This window comes from Diadema antillarum, unplaced genomic scaffold (assembly GCF_040938485.1).
Source record: "Diadema antillarum isolate AM-2024a unplaced genomic scaffold, OU_Dant_1.0 seq00001454_RagTag, whole genome shotgun sequence".
Lineage (NCBI taxonomy): Eukaryota > Metazoa > Echinodermata > Echinoidea > Diadematoida > Diadematidae > Diadema > Diadema antillarum.
The window spans coordinates 480,269-501,220 of NW_027272200.1; the positions used below are offsets into that span (position 1 = coordinate 480,269).

General features: G+C 37.8%; 2 protein-coding genes across 2 annotated transcripts in view; both read right to left on the reverse strand.

Annotated features, from left to right (window-relative positions):
- LOC139709605 (uncharacterized) overlaps positions 1–9,647 on the reverse strand; it is a 33,256-nt gene extending 23,609 nt beyond the window's left edge. Inside the window, exons 1-6 of the mRNA XM_071621565.1 lie at positions 9,531–9,647; positions 8,665–8,804; positions 6,662–6,783; positions 6,182–6,342; positions 1,624–1,737; positions 112–384 (exon numbers count right to left, since the gene is read on the reverse strand). Of these exons, the coding sequence (XP_071477666.1) occupies positions 112–384; positions 1,624–1,737; positions 6,182–6,342; positions 6,662–6,783; positions 8,665–8,804; positions 9,531–9,618 (898 nt within the window). The 5' untranslated portion in view covers positions 9,619–9,647. The remainder of the gene's footprint in view (positions 1–111; positions 385–1,623; positions 1,738–6,181; positions 6,343–6,661; positions 6,784–8,664; positions 8,805–9,530) is intronic.
- Positions 9,648–15,367: 5,720 nt separating this feature from the next.
- On the reverse strand, positions 15,368–20,130 carry LOC139709606 (phospholipid phosphatase-related protein type 1-like). The gene is made up of 7 exons (XM_071621566.1): positions 19,867–20,130; positions 19,117–19,255; positions 17,992–18,175; positions 17,490–17,547; positions 16,985–17,161; positions 16,174–16,320; positions 15,368–15,430 (listed from the first exon to the last, which is right to left on the reverse strand). The coding sequence occupies exons 1-7, from the start codon at positions 20,128–20,130 to the stop codon at positions 15,368–15,370; spliced, it is 1,032 nt and encodes a 343-aa protein (XP_071477667.1).
- Positions 20,131–20,952: the final 822 nt, after the last annotated feature.

Consider the following 20,952-nt stretch of genomic DNA (forward strand, 5'->3'; position numbering starts at 1 on the left):
TTACACAGAGAAAAGTTACGCATTGTGAAAACGAATAGAAGAAACTGACATTTTGCGCGTCATAAAGTTTAAAGGATATTTTCATTCTAGTTATAAAAGGGCACCACTTACGATAGAATTGCCTTCCGAGGACTCGAGCATATAATAACTGAGATGATGTAATCACAACGCAGTAGATGACCTCATCATCATCGATGTCGTCAACAACAAACAGCCAGTGTCCCATCAAATTCCCCGTGGTATTATATTGTATAATTTTGCCCTGCATCACTCCGAACTGGAGATAGACATTGCTGTTTGTATAATCGCTGTCCGTGGCGTCAAAGCCGCAAAGGATTCGAGCTGTACCAGGGTTAGTCTTCATTGACGTAATGCTAAAACGATCTGCAGAATAAGGCAAACATATAAATAATCATCTTTAATGGAAAACTGGAAAATCATCGTGGTCCTATTTAATTTGTGAGACGATATTTTTGGATGATTTTGATGATATCCTTTATTTCATTGTCAACATTTATATCCCCCCTCCCCGACTCCGTCAAATTTAAAAAGTTCAATCCCACTGATTGTGTAATTACCTCCGCCAAGGGAGGAGGTTATATTTTCTTTACCGTTGGCTTGTTTGTTTGTTTGTTTGTTTGTTTGTTTGTTTGTTAATCCGTGTGCAAAATTAAAAAAAAAACAGTTAACGGATTTGGATGAAACTTACAAGAAAGGTTGAGAATGACACAAGTAACAAACGATTACATTTTGGTATAGTGATCCGAGAATTTTGGGGAATTTATGAAGGATTTTGATATTTCGACAGGTAGGGTCAATGATCTTGGGAGTTCAAGCTTCGCATTTTTGAGGTTTTCAAACTCGCACTCAAGTGCGTACTCTATAGTTTCTGCCAATAAGCGTCTTTGGTTTCTGGTAGGGCGAGGCGCGCCGCGCAGCTGAGGGTTTATGACGTAACAAAGGCTTCTATATTGGGAAATCGGGCAAGTTTTTCAGCATGTACCGGTATACCTATGCGTGTGGAAATCACTGATCTCTATGGAAGAGCTCAAAGAGCTTTTCCCGAGTGGTGGAGAGGAGAAAAATCTCTTTGGGAAGAGCAAGATCATTGGTGGAAAGTAGCTGCTTGGCTGAGGTCTGCACTCCCAGAGTGCTTTTCTAGTTATTTACTATTTTTGTTGCCATGACAAAGTGCATTGTTTCTTTTTTATGGCATCATTCGTGTATATACTCTTTATTGAATTTGAGAAAAAAACTTCCCTTATCAGACGAATGAAAGACAAATCGACAATTTGTACAGCTTTGAATCATGTTCTTTTTTTTTTCTTTTTTTATGATGGAAATAAATAAACTATTGAATTGAACTGAATTGAATTGGAAAAGATTTGAAATGCATTTTCTCTGAGGTTAGGTGTCTAGGTTTGCTTTTTTAAAAACACATTTTCTGTTTTCTTTTTTGTTTGTTTCCTGCTTAATTTGAACGTGCAGCCCCGAGAAACATGACAAAGAACATGAAGAATGTTTTATTGAAACAGCAATTGAGACTTTTGAAGTTTAAGGAAAAGATATCGCTTAATTATCTTTAGACATTCGTAGGCAATGCACCATTTTGACAGGTGTCACCGGTCCAGCGAGGGTGGCACTTGCCCGAGGCGCAGGTGCCAGTAACAGAGTTGCAGTCTTCACGGTCGTCGGCACAGTGGCACGTCTTCGTGCAGTACGCGTAGCACCCTGATTCTGGTTTCAAGAGGGACAAGACACAAGCAACACGAAAAGACCGTTTTAAAACATACAGAGCCAATCAATTTCAATTTATTTTCAGTTTTTATTCATTTCTTTCTCTTTTTCCACAGATCATACATGATAATATACGAAAATTACAAATCACCTTGAGTACAAACTAGTTGACTGTATGATTAAAGTTATTAGTAATTAACGAATTCAAAGCATGTATACCTAGTTACTTCAAACCAATCTTGTCATGTATTACTTTATCCATGCTTTGAGGGTGGAAAATGAGGAGTCCACTAAAAAGCAGAGTTTGTGTAATGTGGACAACTTATAAAATTGATTCATAAGCTCACAAAAGAAAAGTACAAAATCATTCTGGACAAGACAGACATTTCATGAAAGACCGGACAGAAACAAACAAACAAACAAACATGGAAAAAATTACAAATATAGATACAAAATCACAGCAACATAGTATGACTGTTGTATAAGGCCTATGAAATAGGAATCAGACCAAGGATGACCACGAAAGTTGCTTGAATATCTGGTGATTCAGTGCAGCTGTGGTGATAAAATAAAATATGTATTTCACTATGGGGATGATGATATTTATATTTATCATGAATTAATTAGAAGCAGTGCCTTGGTAAGACTCAAACAGACAAAATTTATACTTGCGCTTGAAGAATACAATGAGAGAACCTTTTTTTTATTTTACCGTTGAGAGAATTCCAAAATTTAGGGCCTGTGTATTATATGAATACATTTATTTTTACCCAATGAAGTTAACATGAGAGAGGTGAATGTAAATGATGAGACTGCCTACCAGGACACTTGTGAAATTATTGTTGTTTTTTTTTCTCTGCAACATAGAATCAAAAAATACACGAGAGTGTAGGATTACTCTAATTAAACATGAATTGTCTCAGCTGAAATAAATACAAATCTCGAAATTGTTGAATAGTGAAAAACAATGCATCTGAACACTTTGTTACGATAGCAGTTCGTCTAGCAAATTTTGAATGTTGTTTCCCCATGCTATAACAATTCATAATTTCAGTAAGGTCAAGGTAAAACAAGGAAGAATATAAAGACAACAAAGATTAAGGAATATGCAGCTTGAGTCTGTCAATAACACCAATGTTATGTGAAATTGTTTTACAGATGCTTAGTGGTCTCCAAGACAATTCATTATCGACGGTCACACCCAGAAATTTAATTTCAGATGCATTTTTAAGGAATGTCATCAAATAAGATATCTGTTGGCAAACCTTCTACTGTATGACTAAAACACATGTACTTAGTGTTTTGAAGATTTAGGGACAATTTATTTGCTCTGATCAAAATTAATGAGCAACATCTGGCAACTCGTATGGTACGCACAAGAGTAATTGGATTTTGGTGCGAAAAGAAAACATTTGAATCATCTGCAAACAGTATAAATGAAAGGATTATCAAAGACCTGCAAAATTCATTTATATAGATAATGACCCAAAAAAAATGAAAAGTAGAAGACATAAAGAAATTTGGTTATAATTGATAATTGTGTTCGATTATAAAAGTCAAATAGAGATGTTTAGTGCTTTTTGTAACTTCTGAACGGATTCTCCTTTTTTTTCCCTATACCTATTGCTGTGAGTTTTTTACTATTTTTTTCTGCATATACTGTCTCTTCATCATGTAATATTTCTCCGGTAAAGCAAAATATTCAAATAGACTTCACTTTTGTTATAATTTAGCTAAAACATTGTGTAATGTACAGAAATATCAGCGCCATCTTCGTACTCACGAATATCACAATTATCCCTCAGACCAGTGATGTTATTCATATAACCTGGACCACAGGTGCCGTTCGTAGCTATGCACAGTCCAGTCTCCTTCTCGCACGGCCCGTTGTTGGAGCAGTTACACATTCTCGTACAGTTTGTACCATAAAGCCCCCAGGGACAACTCGTTTGATCTGTCATGGCATATATAAATATCAAAATTTAATACAGTCATATCATCATCTATTCAAACATTCAAACATGCACTCAAGAACGAAAGTGGATCAAACCATGCAGAATAACACTCTGATCAGAGAGCAGAACTCACACGCGTACAGAATTACAGCATTGTACAGATACAAAATTGTTCGTATCGAGGAACAATTTCTGTAATGCCCGATTGTTTCTCGCTAACTCTGGACAAATCGAAAATTGTCAGATGAGACTTTTGCAGAAGGATTTTAAAATTGCAACCTTTAACGCAACCTAACCCTTAATAGAAAGGTATCGCGAAAATTAATCTCCCATAAATTTTTCGTCATCATAATACGAATTTTTGGAAAGTTATTTGACACAAATATACGGTTTTCCACAAATCTGTAATATTTGTTACAGACGACGGACCCACGGACTGCAGTAGGACAGACGCCATTGGTAATCGCAACTAAACATTGTCTCGTCGAGACAAAAAAAAAATCTGTGCTTTTGCGGTTTTAGCACCTTTAATTTTCACGAAAGTCTACACCGCCCTTCTAAACTTGATACACAATCTCAAGTTTCAGTATAGTAATAGCAGTACCATAATCACAGCGGTCACATTCATTTATAATCGTTATCAATATCTCTATCACTGACATTTTTGTCTTCACCGTCGTTAATGCGATAATCATACTAATATTAATATCATATTAAACACAAAAAGGGAGAACATCAACTGTAACACTGTCTGCAGAATTCCCCAGCGAAGCTCTGTTTATAGCCTTGTATGTTTTATTTACTGGATGGTTCGCTTACTTTCACCTTGTTGGCGGGTTGTTGTTGGGTTTTTTGATATTATCACGAAAATATAAAGCGATATTGGACTCCTCAACGGCACCATAATGGTTTTTGACATTACGCAGGCTTTTTTTCCAAAATTTTGATCATTAAGACATGGAAAAAGCAAAATATCACACCAGAGACATTGGTTTAGGTATAGGAGACTATAGTGAAGGAAAACCAAGCCTATTAGTTCAACTAATACGACTCGGAACATCTATGTGAGATTTCCATTTGAGAACTTTTTCCAAAATCGATTTTTCCAGTGATGCTTTCATATCTTTGTTTACTCCACTCCGAAACAGGTAGTAAAAAATAATGTCGGTCACTATAGACACTTGACCATTTACACAGTATTACAACAAAAAAAAAGAAGAAGAAGAAGAAATCGGTCTTGAGATGAGATACTGTCAAGCATACAGGGGATAAGAGTGTTTAGCACGACAAGCAAATTACTTTCACACCGCGATATAATGCTTCATAAAAGCATTCAGTTATCTTATAGTAGAAGAAAAAGTTAAACATCTCGTTCATTAGCTAGCTTTTAGCCCAATCAAGTACTCATTTTTTTCACTTACTCTTGATGACTTTATCAGGGCAACGGGTCACAATACGTTTCTCCTGTCCACCAATCAAAATGCTACTTACAGTGAAAATGAAAATTAGTACTAATGGTACGTAAGACATGCTGGCCCAGATATTTGGAATAAAATTCCCCTTGAATTACGTGACATCAAGTCCATACATTCGCTCAAGAAAGCATTAAGAACATATTGATCACACGGTGCCATCGGCCCATGAAACCCTTATAGATGATTCATTCTTTGTCCCAGACATAATTTATCCATATTATTTTGTTTTTGATATTCTGAACATACGGGATGCACCAGCCATTGCTTATACTGCGCTCTTCTTATAGAATACATTTTTGTATATGTTGTCTGTTATTTAATACACCGGGCAAGTTATGCTTCTTCTATAGTTCCTACGCCCTGGTAGGGAGATGTATACTATCTTAAACTATATAAGTTTCTCAGTTGCTGTTTTTTATTCTTTCCAACGCTAATGCAATGTAACCTTTATTTAACACTGTTTGATAATGTCTAACTGTACGTAAATACATTACTGTAATCTACTATAATCATGTACGCAGTATGTATATTGCGAGTTGATCTGGCAAGACTAATATCGGGAGGTTTCTATCACCTCCCTCTCTTTCTTTCCTTATCCCTCTATTCCACAAGCATCATGTTGTACCCCCTTCTTTCAGTGCATTAATGACATGTATCATTGGTTGCCAAAGAGTCAGGCTTTCAGCTTACTACTGGCAGCCGTTCTATATGGTCTAATTTATAACGCGCTGTGATTGTGTCACAGATGTATGTGCATTAAAAATAATTATTGCTGAAATCGTAGAGAATAACCATTGTGTATAGTATCATATTATGTTTAATAGTATTGAGGGGGAAAAAGTGAATTGTCGGAGTATAGATAAATCAAATTCAATTCAATCAAAACTTCGTACCACTGGTCTCACAGAAACTAGAAAATTTCATCACGTATTTTACAAATTTATCACACATTTCACCAATATTTCGGCGTATGACATACGGCGGAAACAAAAAGCCAACAGTCATTGAGCCTACCATTAACTCTCTCGCAAATGTATGGCTGTTCCGTTGTTGGGGTAACATCTCTCCAAGTGCCATGCTTGTTTTCAACGACGTCCGATAAGAGGCAAACCCCGCGGGCAGAATCCGTATCCAAGAACACTCTGTTCGGTTCCCAAATCCCGTTGCCTGGAACTCTGAATATAGTAGAGACACGCAAATTTTGAAGCGAATATCATAGCCACAAGTATTGCATGTACGGCTATAAAATCGCGTTTATCTTGCATCACTTACTCTCAGGACTGAAAGACTTGTTGCAGGAGTACATTTGGAAGTAAGCAAAAAGCTATATGGAAAGGGAAAAAATCCTGGAGTTCAATGAATTCAAAGATTCTTTCTATCCGTGTAAATTACATTTGGTGCAAATTACATTCATAGTGTTTTTAAAGTTTCTATTCCGCTGACGTATTGACGCTGTATGAAAAAAAAAAGAAAAATAAAATGGCTTTTACTTACTGGCCAAGCGTGGTATCGTCGACCCACCGGAATTCTTCTGAAGTGGGTGCATAGAGTCCGAACCAGATACATCGATCAAGGAACGCAGATGTTGGCTTCGGGAGAAGAGATGTGAGGAAGATCTGTAGAGAGACAAAATTAATGGGTACAAGATTATTATCATGAAGCGTCTTGGGGTTTAGTAGAGTTCTAGATTTTTGAAGTTGGGCAAAAGCCACCTCTGACCAGAAAACCAAATCAAAATAAATGAAAAGAGAATGTTCTTCTCAAGGTTGTTTTTATGTCATTGTATTAATTGGTCTTTGTATCTTATTTAATGAACAAAATTTTATGAATGAAACATATATACAAAACATTACGAAAATAAGGGTACATTTTGATTTGTTACACAAATCAACGTCATATAACCAAGGCTTATCATAATCAAGAAGCGATACAAGTTTTCTGTTACGGAATGTTTGATGGGTTTGCAGGGGTTACGATCAGCAAAGCTTGAAAGCTCGATAACCTTGAAATAAATCTATATATAATCTTTTTTTTTTACTTTCTTGATACGAATGGTGCAGGGGCAGGTGCATGAGAGGCCTTGGCCCTTAAGATATGTTTTGGAAACTTAGTTTTAGATTTAAGTTTGAAGTCTATGAAAGGTAATTACGAATACTAGATATCAAATATACAATAGAAAAATTCAAAATATGTTTAATTCGTGATATATTGATTTGTTGACATTTCTCTTGTATTTCTTTTTGAAAAAAAAAATCAGATTGTTAGTCATTGTTTACATGTGCCTGTTTGAGAAAATACGATGGTTTATTTCATGTATTATCAAGTCCATGGAATCTGGGGGCTTTATGTGCTAATGATGTCTTAGGATTATTCAAGTGGCTTCTATTGCGTGGATAGGTATAATTAAATGCCAAGTACAGAATATTGTCTTAGGCTTTTCATAATGATGTTTGAAAAATAAAACTGGTTATTTGTGGAGTATTTATCTCATATATCTTGCACAGTGTTCCAACTGAAGGATCCGTTTGAGAGGGACATCACGACTTTCTCCAAATCCCAAAATCTTTCACTTGTGATAAAATATAACAAATTACGGTCTGGTCTGAGTATAATTCCGCAAAAATGATGTTATAATAAAAAAAAATCAATGTATGGTAGAACCCATGTATCGATTATCGCACTATTCGGATTCTTTTAGCAATTGCAAAAGACATAATACGGGGGAATAAGTTAGCGATGTAACGCAGCAAGCAATGTATGGGGTGAAATGGAATATTCCCCTCACACGCGAGGACGCGTATTTATTTCAAGAATCGAAATTCAACGATCTGGTGCACAGTTTGGGATGGGTATTTGAAAATATCCAACAAAGAAAGATTTTAAAAAAAATCCTCCTTCGAATGGCATATCTGGTTAATAAAGATTACTTCATCTAGTTTTCACGCGGGGTCGGCCTCATTCACCCGTTTTCTGATGTGACACGTTATGGTGGGTATTAGCACCCTGCTCTCTACGATGAATGACTTAAGTGGTATTTTCTATAATAATGTGCGCGAGTCGTGGCGATTCGTGGCAAACTCACACACAAGACTTCCATTTCAATGTCCTGTTCGGGGGACAGAGTGGTTTTTGCCTCTTACAGGAGTGAACATTGATTACTATGATTCCACACAACATTGATCAGTTGACTTAATGGGAATTAGTTGCTGAGTACATTTTTTTTTAAATTACTTCTAAATCTACATCCAACTCAACGGATTGCACGGAAGCGGTTTTTTTTTTTTTTTGGGGGGGGTGGGGGTGGGGTGGGGGTGGGGTGAGGAAGGGATTTCGTTGTACATTGTTAAAACTCTTTTCTTTTTTTCTCCTTTTTTGAGTTTGCTTAGCGGCCATTGGGGAAAAAAAAGACTTGTGAGGAGGCTGTTGAGCTGGCAATATCTATTCTTTGAAAATGATGAGAGACTCATCTGAACTGCGTTGAAGCAATTTCCACTTACGTTTACTTCTGAAGACTTGATCACGGCAAGATCTCCTCCGTGGTCCTGGCAGATTTCTCTGGCTTTCTCAAATCGTTCATTGTTCCCTTCGATGAGATACATCGAATTTCCGAATCTGTGCCAAGTGCAGTTCACGTTCTCTGCAAGAGTTACATGAAAATACAATTTTAACCCTGACTCGCTTGTTTGTTTCTTTGTTGGTTGGCTGGCTGATCGGTTGGTTGGTCTTCATTTTCCCTTTGACTAGATAGCCCATATTCAGCTGAACTAGCTGGTCTTCCCTGGAGTCCAGTTGTGATACGACAACAACCAAAAGTGAGCATATCTTTCCGCTCAAATCGAGTCAAATTCTAAAGCTTTGCTATATTCTCTGAAAGTATATGAAGGGATGTGTAATTCTAAACATTATTCCATAGTTTATGCTACATAATTATGTTTATCATGTTCTATGATTAATGTTAAGTTTCTTTATCGATGGTTCCGAAATGTTTGGTACAAATCCATGTTGAATTTTATAAGCAAGAACACATTACTGAACATTAAATTGCTCTTTCACTGACTGCTGAATTGTGCTGCTATGCAAGATAGTCCTCCATTCCTGCACACTTATTTCTGTATCTCATTTACTTTTGTGTGGTATTGCACATCTTCCCGAAGGTGTCCTGCACTAATCAATATAAAGTAAACTCAAGACAAAATTCTAATGATATACAATCGATCTTCGAGACATTTACTCATAGTATACTTAAAACATGTTATTCCCTTGAACACTATTATTAAGCTAAACTATCATTCAGCAAAGTTAGCAAATGTTTGAATTGTGCCACCATGACATTGCACAGTGACTGACTGTAGCCACCGCTTACCCTCTGGCACTCTGCAAATGTGTCTTTTAGATAGGTCACAGTCATCACTGCGCCAGCCACCATGCTCTTCAAGGTTGCTGGCTACCATGCATCCGCATTGGTTCGACAAAGTGTTGTTTGGCACCTCATCAAACTCGTCGAAATTTCTGCACAGCGCGAATAAAAAGAGGAGTATGACAAAAGTGATCAATTTGGCAGAGTCTGTGCACTCTTGATCACGGCTGACAAGAATAGGATACCCAAACAGGTGTAGAAATAGTGAAAAACATTGCATGTCCAGGCCCCCCCCCCCCTCCCCCTGCCACGACCAAATGTGTACATGGGCATACGCACACATTAACACCAACACGATTATCTGCTTACTGTACATTTTAAGTGCTCTTGGCTGCTGTTTCAAAATAACGGTACATGTACATCTAGGCCCTGTTGCATAAAACCCTTACCGCTGGACTTACCGCTCCTTTCTAGCGGTAAGTCTTCAAATTAGCGGTAAATTTTATAATCCTTGATGCTGATTGGCTGTGACGCCTAATTTTCACGGTAGTTACCATTGAAATTCAATGGTAAGTTTTATGCAACGGGCCCCTGGAGTTTTATGGTTAAGGGAGCTACATGGTAGGGTTTCCTTCAATTATAACTATTTTTTTCAGAAACTGAATGATGACAAAACAAATTCAGGCTGATTATGATGTTCAGTGTAACATTGAACAACGTTTCATGACTGTGCATGAATACACAATAATAGAACAAGAAACTAATGCTGAAAAGCACTTCCCTGGGATACATTTAAAGGCGTTGTTCTATCACTGACAATCTAAATATTCGCAGTATGAGAGAGCATATGGCAAAGCTGGAAGTAACGTCAAATTGACTCAAGAATTAAATGATTAAAGCAGAAAACAGTTTCACCCGAGATCTGTTCCGTCGATCCATGAAAACGGGGTACTAGATTCTTTTCTTCGAAGTCCGAACCAGTAACATTTGCTGCCTTCAAGGGCAGGCAACAGTCCCTGTAAATCTTCCTTTTGGCAGTGATTTTTTTTAAAGGATAAAAATGGACAAGACAAAGATGAGTTAACATGAGGGAAAAGGCATTTATGCTACAGCTGGAACAGTGAAGTGCTAACGAAGTCGAACAAAAGTCTTTGCAAAGTCTTTGAAAAGTGGCCATTGATAATAACACTGCATTAGATAGGATTGGAATGCTTTGCTTTGCTTTATTCTATTTTGTTGTTTTCTTTCTTTCTTCAAGTCTAGAATAACGAGGTAAAAATAAATGAAAATACAAATACATAGATCAATGACTTGTGTTTTAATTCTCCATTGGCAAACATAGTGACCCGTATTCCAAACGACGTAGCACGAACCTCAGTTTAAGCGTTTGTAAAACACAGAGCAAGAAAATAATGTCCTTAAACAAGTCAAATGTGTTAGAATTATGAACAGAGATTAAGCAGATCCAATCCCAATGATATTTCAAGAATGGGCATTTGTAATTCTCTCTACATGCATACCGAACACAAAGCAGAAAGAATTCTTTTCGTATTATTTCACAAAAAATGGTTTACTCCCTTTCTGTGTTCTGAATCCCAACACTATAGAGGAGAGACCATCATATTACTCTAAGTGATAATCGAAATATTTTTGGATGTTATGTCTTCAAATCAAGCACACCATGTAGCCAGTACACTCTTTATAGGCCTACTTGCTGAGACGCGTCCTGTATCACTGGCAAGTCTCCGCCAAGATGTCGACAAAAGGTTCTCGACTCTTCGTAACTGCGAGCCGTTGTGTCTAGCAGATAATAAGCTCCTGCTTTGTTAGTTAGTCCCTCCTTAGAACATAGCTGCAAGGAATCAACTGGAACCAAAAAAATGGTCGGTTATTTGCTTTCTACAAGCGATATACTTAAACAGTGCTTTCTCGGAACCCTTCCGACCGACCGAGAGTATAATTTCTCTTTCTCATAAAGTTTGAAAGTGTTGTACCGAGATCGAGGATTGTTGGATCTGTAAAAATTAAAATTTGAAGTGTTCATTTGTTATAAAGTTAATGAAGAAAGATTTTAAGGCAATGTCCTCATGTAGAAACGAAATAATGTAAGTATGAAACGCAGAAAATTCCGGGGAAAAAATAGTTCAACTTCTAGTGTGGTTTGCAAATATTTCGGGACCAATAAGGGGTCAATGAGTGACTCTTTTCAAGAAAACCAGCTATGTTGATTACATACTACTTATCATCATTGCTTTTCTTGTTGTATTTATCGTCCTCTTTATCATTAAACATTCATCCCCTAAACGGGCCTATCATACCTAAACTTCAAAATTTAAAAGCGTTGCTTTTTACGTAAACAAAATATACATTGCAGTTTGTATAGAAAGATTCAGAACCAAATAATTCATGATTATCAAGCATATCTAAAAAGTCTTCAAAATGTTTTTCACTTAAGCTACATTTAAGGTATTATTCACATCTGTAAAAAAAGAAGAAAGGAGATACTCCTAAACAATCAACCTTCTGCCTTGTACGCTTGTATACAGGAGATGAATAAGCCCTGTGTATGTGAAATTGCTTATCAAACCTAGAAAATGATGGGTATAGCCATCTTACCTTGCGTGCATGCAAGCGAAGTCAAAACAAACGCAACCGAGAGCCAACTGACGAGGCACATCTTGAGGTCAAGCAAAATGCAGGAGATACGTCTGTGTCTTATTATACATCCAGTGCGTGTGGATCGGTCCCTTTATAGACACACGCTTCATTCCCGGCAATGTCCTGGATTGAGAAGCTTCGTCTATCTTTCCTGATACCTCTTTTGACAGGTAATCTTGGTGCTTGGAAAATTAAAATTGGAAAATGGAACTCCTGATTTATTATCTTCTGTACAAGTTGATGAAATAATCGTCACAAACGAGCATCTTCAAACTGTTGGTTCCTAGAGGCAGCTGGTATCTACATACACAGATAAAAGCTGAAGTGATTTTCGATGTACTTGACTCCGCTGTTTGATTCATTTCTCGCTAATTTGTAAACCCTTACTTCCTCAAATGCCGCACGATGTCTCCCCGCCGATCCCCGCCTTTTGTCTGAAAACACAACAGTGTGGCTGGGTTCATATTTATCTTTTTGGGATCAAGCAAATCGTTCCAATTGATTGACTTCTGTGAGAAGACGTATTGTCAATTCAAGAACATACAGACCCACGTTCAAGCTAAAATCCACAGTACATTCTCTTCATCTCCCCCTCCCCCCCCCCCCTCCTCTCTGTCTCATTCTACCACACACACACACACCACTCTTACACGAAAGCACACATTTCTTTCGCTTTGAAATTCTCGGTTTTATACAAATAGGATCTACATTCAATTATTTTGTTCAAACAAGCTCTTTTCAAAACTTAGTTCTGATCTCTTTTAAATGGCAGTCATAAACACTGTACAGTCATAGGGTCTTCTCCCCTGAAACATTCTTCCTTGTAGCAGAATACAGTACATAGTATCAATGCTCACAAACCCTACGCATTGTGAATGTACGAATCTACGTATGTGTACCTTCCATTTATACAGTATATTATACAATTATATGCATAAACATACATATATAATATATACATATATATATATATATGTGTGTGTATGTATGTATATAATAGTTATGCATGTAGTAAAAGAAATTAGACTTGAGCCCGACGTTATTCTCTTGTCCTCCCTTCTATGTTGTATGTATTTTTTGTGTTGAAGTAAATGTTGATTTGTGCAAGGGAAATATTTCAGAACAGATAGCCTTTCCTTTGACATGCCGTGGTGGCTTCATTTTTGGAGCCAGACAGTCACTGACAGTTGGGATTCGGCCAGGTCATCATTAAACCCATTATGTGACCATTAATCAAAAAAGTCATTTTCATCGAAATTTCAGATACAAGGTCTTGTCACCTCAGAATACATGTATAAATGATTATGTATATAGGTACTATTGAATGTATGGTTAAATCAGAAAGAAAAAGGATGTCGGGGAAGCGAATCTCCATGTTATATCATCTGAAGGGTTTAAATTGTTCTTATGAGGATTCTAGATCCCGAGTCGAAGTGGAAAGACTACACCTCCTGCCCCGAAAAAAAAGGTATTTTCAATCCTAAGATTGACGCATTTCGTATATCCCCGACATCTAAAGTAAACATTTTCCTATGTGGGGAACTCCCATTCCTCACCATTGAACATGCTTTTGAAAACAGTCATGCAGGTTTCGCTATGTCTATATTGACTGAGCTGAAAATATCATGGCTCTATTGTGTTGTGTCGTTTGTCACTAGCTCACACAAAAACGTGCTCAAAAAGTAGAGGATTAAAAATGAGAGACGAAATGAGGGGAAGATGTTCGGCACTTTAGTGAACATAACCATAGGCAGGTCGAATAATCATTTTATTTTTACCAATGACTGACGTGTACTTCATTTCCACACCAGTATTTTGTTGTAATGTCTTTTAACTGTACGCATACGCATGTATGTATGTAAGATTAGATTGATTATGCAGTCAGACAAAGAGAAACATTGCGTATAAAAGTGACCACCTCACACTTGAAAATGCATGTTCGGCTCAATTACCTTACTTGAACTTGTACGAAAAAAAAACAATGACAGGAGAAAAATATAAAATTAGTGTCATCTTACGAATACACAGCAATACCAGTCCATCATCAATGAAAGCGCATGAAAATGCCGTTTCTACTTGAATCTGCTAAATCCAAATGTTTGTAATGGCACCACACTTCACTTGCCATTTTACTCGACAGGTGCAGAGTTAAAGACAGTTAGTTCCCTTCAGAATACCCACCACCTGCAGATACCAAAACCTCTACCACCAACTCCATGACCATAAGAATGCTTTGTTGTTGTTGTTGTTGTTGTTGTTGTTGTTGTTGTCGTCGTTGTTGTCGTTGTTGTTGTTGCTGTTGTTGAACTAATACAGGTGTTCATTATGTTTTGAAGGAGCGTCTTTTTTTCTGTTATTTCGTCCTTTCGACACCCAAACTTGAGATGAGCTCTTTATCTTTTTTATCTTTTTTTTTTTGGGGGGGGGGGGGGCAAAACGTGTTCTTACAGTAACAATGCATTTCTCCCAGATACAAGTCCTCTTTTGTGTCTGTTATTGTTTGTCGTATCCATTTCCAGCCGCCTTTTTAATTAACTTTCAAAATATCTCTTCAGAACAGGGATATCATCACTGTAGGCCTAATTGATAGACATTAATATTATTATGACTCTAGTGTCAGATAGTGCACAGAAACCGAAAACAAGAGATTCGCATGAGTACTTCTTCATTACATAAAAAAAGATGAATATACAAAATGACGAATATTTGCATAAAGTCTACTGAGTGCGAAGCAGCCCTTATTATTCTTATTATAATGTTCAAACAGTATAACTCTGATCACTTGGATTTGCTGTCATGGTCAATGAATAACCCTGTAAATGCTTCCTACAATGCATGAGCTCTATAAAAGCCTTGAAACATTCACTTCTTCGAAATTTCGAAGACTGTCATGTTGTACGAAACGTCGAAATAAATAGCGTTGCTACGTAACACACCTCGTGTTATAATTATCGATCATCTTATTGTGATTGCTGTAACAACATTCTTCTTATCTGTGTTGCAAAATATTATCAATCTTCGGCAATGTTCGACTGCTCGACCTCCTTCGTGAGTGATTGCAAGTTGGCAAGATGTCGGTAAGGTTGATAATGACTGTTACATGGTGCGTTGTGCAAAGTTGACGACCCATACAGACGTCAGACGTGCAAGATTGTAGCTCGTTATCCATGGTCTGCGGAGCGTCATCAGCGAGTTCTGTGGAAACTGTCTCCGATGAAAGACGGATTGTGATAGGACGCTTGGCCGTTCTGGAGAGTGAAGAAAGAGAAAGAGAAAGTCAGCATTATAAAGTAACTGATCACTATTCTGAAGTTATTCAACCAGAAATAACATCATTTTTCAGACTTCAATTTTTCATTTTTCAGACTTTCAGATTTTCAGATTGACATTTTCGTCATTTTTTTTTTTACACAATCAATGGAAAAATGTTAGGTTTCGACACGGTAAGCTCACTCATTCGCATATTCATATTCACTGTACAAGAAGTGTTTCGCAGAAATTAGCAAAACTTCAAAATTTTATAACTTCCTTATTTCAGTCGTTTTTACCATTGAACTCGAAAGAATGTACTCTTTTTGTCAGACTAACTTATTTTTGGACTGGATTTCCCCTTTTATGACATTGGTGACGAGGGATTACGTAGTGGCATGTCAAACAAGAAATCTGATGCCAGATTGATGCGATGTATAAAACCGAAAGTGCAAAAACTTTCTTGCAGCATTCTTTGAGTACCAAGTTGTAGCCTCAGCACCACTCCCCCCCTTCCTGATTCCGAGGCCCCTGTAAAGAAGACATAAAACAGTTAAAAAATCGTACTACATTTTTTGCTGTTTAGTTTGAGTGTACAGTAGTATCATGTTCCTTTACCTGCCTTAATGATACCTGTATACATGCAAATAGAGTGAATAAAATGGGCGGGTAAATACGGTGACACCCCTCTTTTGTGTAAAGATATTCACTACACAAGGTCGACAGTGTCTTTTGACGATACCTGGGCAAGGTGTCCACCGTTACATGCGCGTAGCCGCGGAAGTCTGTAACCGGACAGCGGGGATGGTTTCGGGCTCGGCTCCTTCCGTACGGCAGCGGCCGGATCCTGTTGAGGGCGCTCTTCAAAACAAGATAGCACAGCAAACACCTGTTCCAGGGAGTTAGCAGAAGATGACAAGGTAAATATTAGTGCAAACTTAAGTAATGGCACCCATCTAGGCTTCCTTCCTCTCTTTGGTACTGACGAGCAAATAGGGACAAAAGAAGGATATCTTTATTTCAACTTTCAATAATCATGAATGCATGTACTTTATCATAGATAACGATTTTATGCATCATTGAAGGCCTATTTTTGTCATGTCTGATGATAGCTTGCTAAATTTTATCGGATTTCCTCCCCCCCCCCCCCAACAAACATTGTTTACGGTTAAATGGCATGAAAGCTGACCAAGTTAATCCACAGATACCTCTTGCAATTCAAAATCGAAAGGAGGTGGTTTTGCAAGGTGGTTGTGTTTTTATTATCATTAAGAGTCTCAGATATAACATTACACTTAGAGAATAGCGTGCAGTTTATTCAGTTTTGCTTACAGATATAAACAATAAATTGACTTCACCAGTACATAATAAATCTGACATCATCTGAATAAATATCTTCCTCTATTCATTTTTGTAATGTTTAGACAGCAAAGACAATCCCACCACGTAATATGATTTATCATCAGAATCATTTGCCCACTAGACTCTTGATTCGTGATTAAATAATTGCATTTCCCCGTTTTCCAAAATTCATAATTCATAACCACTATTACCAGGTACAGCGCCACCATTGTTCCCAGCATGAACCCGACCCACACATCTCGCCAGTGGTGTCTGTAGCGAGCTGCCCGTGTCACTCCCCAGAGGAAACTGCCAGCGAGGAGCGCCAAACACGTCAGGGGGATCGGTAGCCGCGTGCATGGTATTTGGACCTGGCTCGTCAAATACGCCTGGGGAAATAAAGGGATCAAGTTGAGACATTTGCCAATCAAACTATTATCACAATCATTTTCCTTAGACAATCGACATCAAGTGGAGTTTTCTGGCAAGAAAACGAGGAAAGGCAAAAGACACACTTGATTTTATTGTTCCAATAGGTCAATGCTCTGATCTAATATGAGCGTTAATCTGATTGACTTTTTTTTTAAATCGAGATGTGTCTGAGAGTTTGATGAGATAGGAAACGGTAGACCTACTGCGCATGACAAAAAGGAAAAAAAAATGAAAGCATCTTCCAAGGTTATGTTTGAAAAGCTTGTTGCCAGCCCTGCTACTCACCGTTGTGAACACAGCTGTAAATGACCCAAGCGATGCATGCAAAGACGGAAAGGAACGTCTGTACATTTCAAAAATCAAAAGGGAGAGAATATTTTTTTCTTCTTCTTTATCTGTTCTGCTTAGGGGAAAGAAGCTCACGCCCAAAATGAATTGTATATTTCTTTACTTTCAGGCAACTAAAAGCGTTCAAACATGATCAATTTGTTGCATCTAAATATTTTGTTTGTTTACATTAGTACGATACACTTCAAATGTCTCTTTGGTTGAATCTTTGTTTGAAATGAAAATTGAAGTAAAATATTATAGTATTAAAAATCTCGGACTGGAGGACTGAAAAGCAGGGGTTTCTTTAGTTATTTCCATCCAGTTTCCTCTGTACAAGAACAAGGAGAGACAAAAATTACCATCTATTCATTACCATGACACATGACATCTCCAAGCGATCTTGACGTATATGCTCTATGACATCAACAAAAATTTCCGGACATGATCTATCGTTTACCGTGCTTGTTCTATTAGAAGGGTGTCTTTAGTCGTGCACACGGCGTTCGGGACAAAGCGCGTGCAGTCGATGATGGTGAGATTCGGACGGCACACCGTCAAAAAGTAGGGTGTTTGTAATCCCGTCACCCTTTGCGCGGCATCGGTGATAATCCACGTAGCAAAGGCTCCACTGGCGAACACACCTTTGGAGAGAGGGTACGGGGATGCAATTATAAAGAGTAAAACCTGCTTTCTTTGTGAAATTCGGGGATTGTCAGTGGGTATGCACGTCTAATACCGTCATATAGATGCTCGTCACCAAGAAAAGTAATATTTCCAGCAGGCCGTGGAAGACTGATTTCTAGCTACACAAAATTATTCAGGAAATAGATCCTACATTTTATCTATATATATATATAATCTACACCCCTCCTCCTAAACATTGCCAAAAAAAAAAGATAATAAAAAAATAATAGAAAATTGGTCTAGGGTTCGTCAAGCAAATAGTCCTCATCATACTTCACATGATAATCATTATGACACCCCCCCCCAAAAAAAAAATCATAGCCAAAAAGAATGTTACATTAAATCATCATTGACATTTCATTTTTTAGACCATTCCCACCAATATACCGAAATAAAAGGTGGAAAGGACAAAACACTGTATTCTGTTACAGTAACTGCAATAAGCCATGCTGTTGCAGAGGGGTAGCTTAAGTTACAATGATGTTGAATAAACAAAATGTAGTTTTAGTCATGAATTTATATTTAACAGCAAATACGATATAAGATATACGTGAATAGATATTTTGCCCTTGTAAGGGGCCTTCAAGTACATAACATGAAAGGTAGTGATTTGAGGTCTCACAGCTTTATGAACTGATAGGGTTGTGTTTATATGTGTGAACGCTAGAGGGCATTGGCGTATACGAGCGTCTGCTGTGATCGGGTGTGTGTTTATATCAGATGTTTCCTATTCAGCAAGATAACAATCAAGATGATAGAAAAAAAAATGTCAAGCCTGAAAATGGGGACTGCATCTCATCCTCCACTTCAAATATCATACCTAAACCCTGCCCCTTCAATAGATTGAGATGTGCGAGACAACATCATTTACTTGAGCTATGTTCACCGTTTCTCCCACCTGAAAATCTGAGTATTCTCCTGACGACAGGGTAAAGCTTCAGGCTGCAACTTTTTACAATCTTCCTTCTCCCAGTCATCATCTCATCAGTGATCTTCTTACACGAACACAGAGCCAACATACACTCTCCATACATAATCTAGTGAGGAAGGGGGGAGGGGCACAACAAAATTCGAGAAAAACTTGATCATCATCATCATAACAATCGTCTTTCGTGAGTATTTTATGACTCTCGCGTCTGCTAATGGGTTTGTCTTCGAGTAGAAAATACAACGTTCAAGCTACTACTTGAAACGCGAAGTTAATTGCTAGTCACGGTATTGTATCCCTGAAGTGACGTACACGTACTCTCAGAGCTATCAATCCCTGTAATACGTATTTAGGTCCACTGTCTCATCTGACTACTGTAGTTACATGGCTGGAGCTGTACTGGAGTTGCAGCTTATCAAAAACTTGTCTGTTTGCATAGACAAAGTCGAAGACAAGGGGAAAAAAGAAAAACTTAAAGGTATTAAAATTTCACCTCTTTTACGCTGACACATTTTAAAGGCCAATGGTGTGCATTTATTATCTGTTTTATAGCAGCGTCCCAATATTGTACCTCTTCGGGATATTCGATATAAACCACTTTGCGTCATGTATTTGAATCACAACAATTTTCTGAATGATAAGTCATACTATAGTGCATAGATGACGAATGCAAATGATTATCTTTAAAAGTGCACTTTGTCGGTACAAGACGTCACTGACCATGATAAACGGGGTGGCAAAACAAATGATGTAGAGAACTTGTTCCGTGAAGAGTTCATCTTCCAAGTACGGCATTCGGAGCGAACGGTCGTGACACCAGAACCCACGGTTGGCCGCTCCGGGAAGGTTGTCGGTGAAGAGGAGCACGAACCACAGCACGACCACGCCTGCCATGCAGATGTAGTCGACGGCGAGGAAACAGGGCACGAGCATGGGATTCCTCGACACCATCCGAGGTTCATCTTCCACTTCGTATGGATCCATATTGGATGTTTTGAAAGTCACCTGTACGCGAGTATATTGAAATGTGAACTGTTTATTTGAAGACAAGCCCTGAGTGCTCGGGCAGGTGTCTATGAGAAATGTTCTTTATGGAAAAATCAGCTCGTCCTCGACGAGTTAAAAAGAAAAAATTGTATGAATAAGCAGGGAGGTGAGACTAAAACGTTTTCTCTCACTTCCCTGGAATAAGTATACATCAATGTAGCTTTGATACATATTGTATCATTAACATGACTATAGTTATAATAATTGCTTGTTTCTTTGGTAAAATGTACATTATACGAAGGCAAAAATAGCTATAGGTCGTACATATAATGCAGTGTAGTGCATTTGAGACCATACACCACATTTCATATCATAATTATAGGTTGTATATCTGTATATCCCCTATCCATCGCTTGGAAATATCTCTTCTTTTTCATTCAAAGAGGGGTGTGTGATATTCCTCCACCCTTTGCACGTTGTCCAGATCATTCAGGGTTAATAGTCTTTAATCATTCAAATTAACACGAGCGTGGGAGTGGCAGTTACTATAAGGGAAGGTTATAGCGGATGGAATGAAGGCATTATCAAAGGGCCAGCCACTTAACGAGTGACATTGAACAAGCCTGTGTATTGACGTCACGTACAAATACTAACTGATAGTCCCTTCAGTCATAGCTCATCTAGCGATACGCAGGGGTTCGGAAACCAACAAATTACAAATCATTAGTAACTCTTGTATATACCGTATTTTTGAGAATTGGAATCTTCAGGATTGGTAGTAATACGAAATAAAAACTTATAAATAAATGTTCAGCTGCG